This window comes from Mastomys coucha, unplaced genomic scaffold (assembly GCF_008632895.1).
Source record: "Mastomys coucha isolate ucsf_1 unplaced genomic scaffold, UCSF_Mcou_1 pScaffold5, whole genome shotgun sequence".
Taxonomy (NCBI): Eukaryota; Metazoa; Chordata; class Mammalia; order Rodentia; family Muridae; genus Mastomys; species Mastomys coucha.
The window spans coordinates 719147-720378 of record NW_022196911.1 but is presented as its reverse complement, the minus strand read 5'-3'; the positions used below and the strand labels follow the sequence as shown (position 1 = coordinate 720378).

At 42.8% G+C, this 1232-nt stretch overlaps 1 protein-coding gene across 12 annotated transcripts in view; it reads right to left on the bottom strand.

Moving 5' to 3' along the window:
* Plekhg1 (pleckstrin homology and RhoGEF domain containing G1) overlaps positions 1 to 1232 on the bottom strand; it is a 227265-nt gene that overhangs the window by 15087 nt on the left and 210946 nt on the right. For all 12 annotated transcript variants that reach the window (XM_031353155.1, XM_031353156.1, XM_031353157.1 and 9 more), the window contains one exon: positions 246 to 268. In XM_031353155.1, coding sequence (XP_031209015.1) covers positions 246 to 268 — 23 coding nt within the window. The remainder of the gene's footprint in view (positions 1 to 245; positions 269 to 1232) is intronic.

Here is a 1232-nt window from a genome sequence, read left to right as displayed (position 1 = left end):
AGGAAGCCCTCAGGCTAGGGATGAGACCAATGAGGATGGATGCTGAGGTGGAAGGTGCCCACAGGAAGACCAATGAGGATGGATGCTGAGGTGGAAGGTGCCCACAGGAAGACCAATGAGGATGGATGCTGAGGAGGAAGGTGCCCACAGGAAGCCCTCAGGCTAGGGATGAGACCAATAAGGATGGATGCTGAGGTGGAAGGTGCCCACAGGAAGCCCTTCAGAAGAAACATGGCCGAGCTTACCTTCTGGATATCTTGTGCAGTTTCTGAAAAATAAAGAAAAATGTTTTAAGTTTGAGAATTTAAAGTTTATCTCATATATAGGTAAGCACTCATATTTTTATATGGCTTGTATACATATTGCTCATACTTGGCGTTTAAGAGCTTGGAGCCTTTAGGGTCCAGTTTTCAAAAATGTCCCTCAGGTATCTGTTCTATATCCTTTTCCACAGCAGGACCACTTTATGTGATGAGCCAAAGCTGCCTTGTGTATCCCTGAGAGCAACAGTTCATTGTAAATAGCTCCTCAAACTTCTGAACAAAAAACATGAAAAAGAACAGCCTGTGCCATAGGCCAAGGGAGTCCCCTGCAGACACAAGGAGACTCTGTCGATTTGCGTAACTGCAATTTTGCAAGTGTTCTGAATAGTAATGCAAAAATCGTTGGAGAGAGAAGGATGCCAAGAGGGTCACAACCCACAGGTTGAGAACCATTTCTGTACAGGTGCAGTTCAGCATGGTGTTCATCTTTCTGGATCCCACAACTACTCTCTCCCCACCTTATGCAAGGCACAGTTGCTCTGTTTGTTTTTAAATAAAGATGCAATATACCTCAGTATATCTTCCACTAAATCTATAGGCATTTGTTAGTAGTCAGAAACTGACTTTCTTTTTTTCAAGAGCAGAATGTCCTATCATATGCATGAACAGATCACCTCCTACTGGATATACATTTAATGCTGTGCTACTAAAATGTTACAGAAACCCAAATCAAGTTTATTCCTTATAAAGAACTTGTAGCTTATCAACATCTTAAGAGCTCTGGAGGGGGCTGGAGAGATGGCTCAGTGGTTCAGAGCATTGGTTACTCTTCCAGAGGATCCAGGTTCAATTCCCACCACCTGCATGGCAGTTCATAACTGTCATTCAAGAGGTTCCAACACCCTCTGAAAGGCTGGAGAATCTTAGAATTTAAAATGAGGGCATTTAATAGAAATGTATGTATAATGT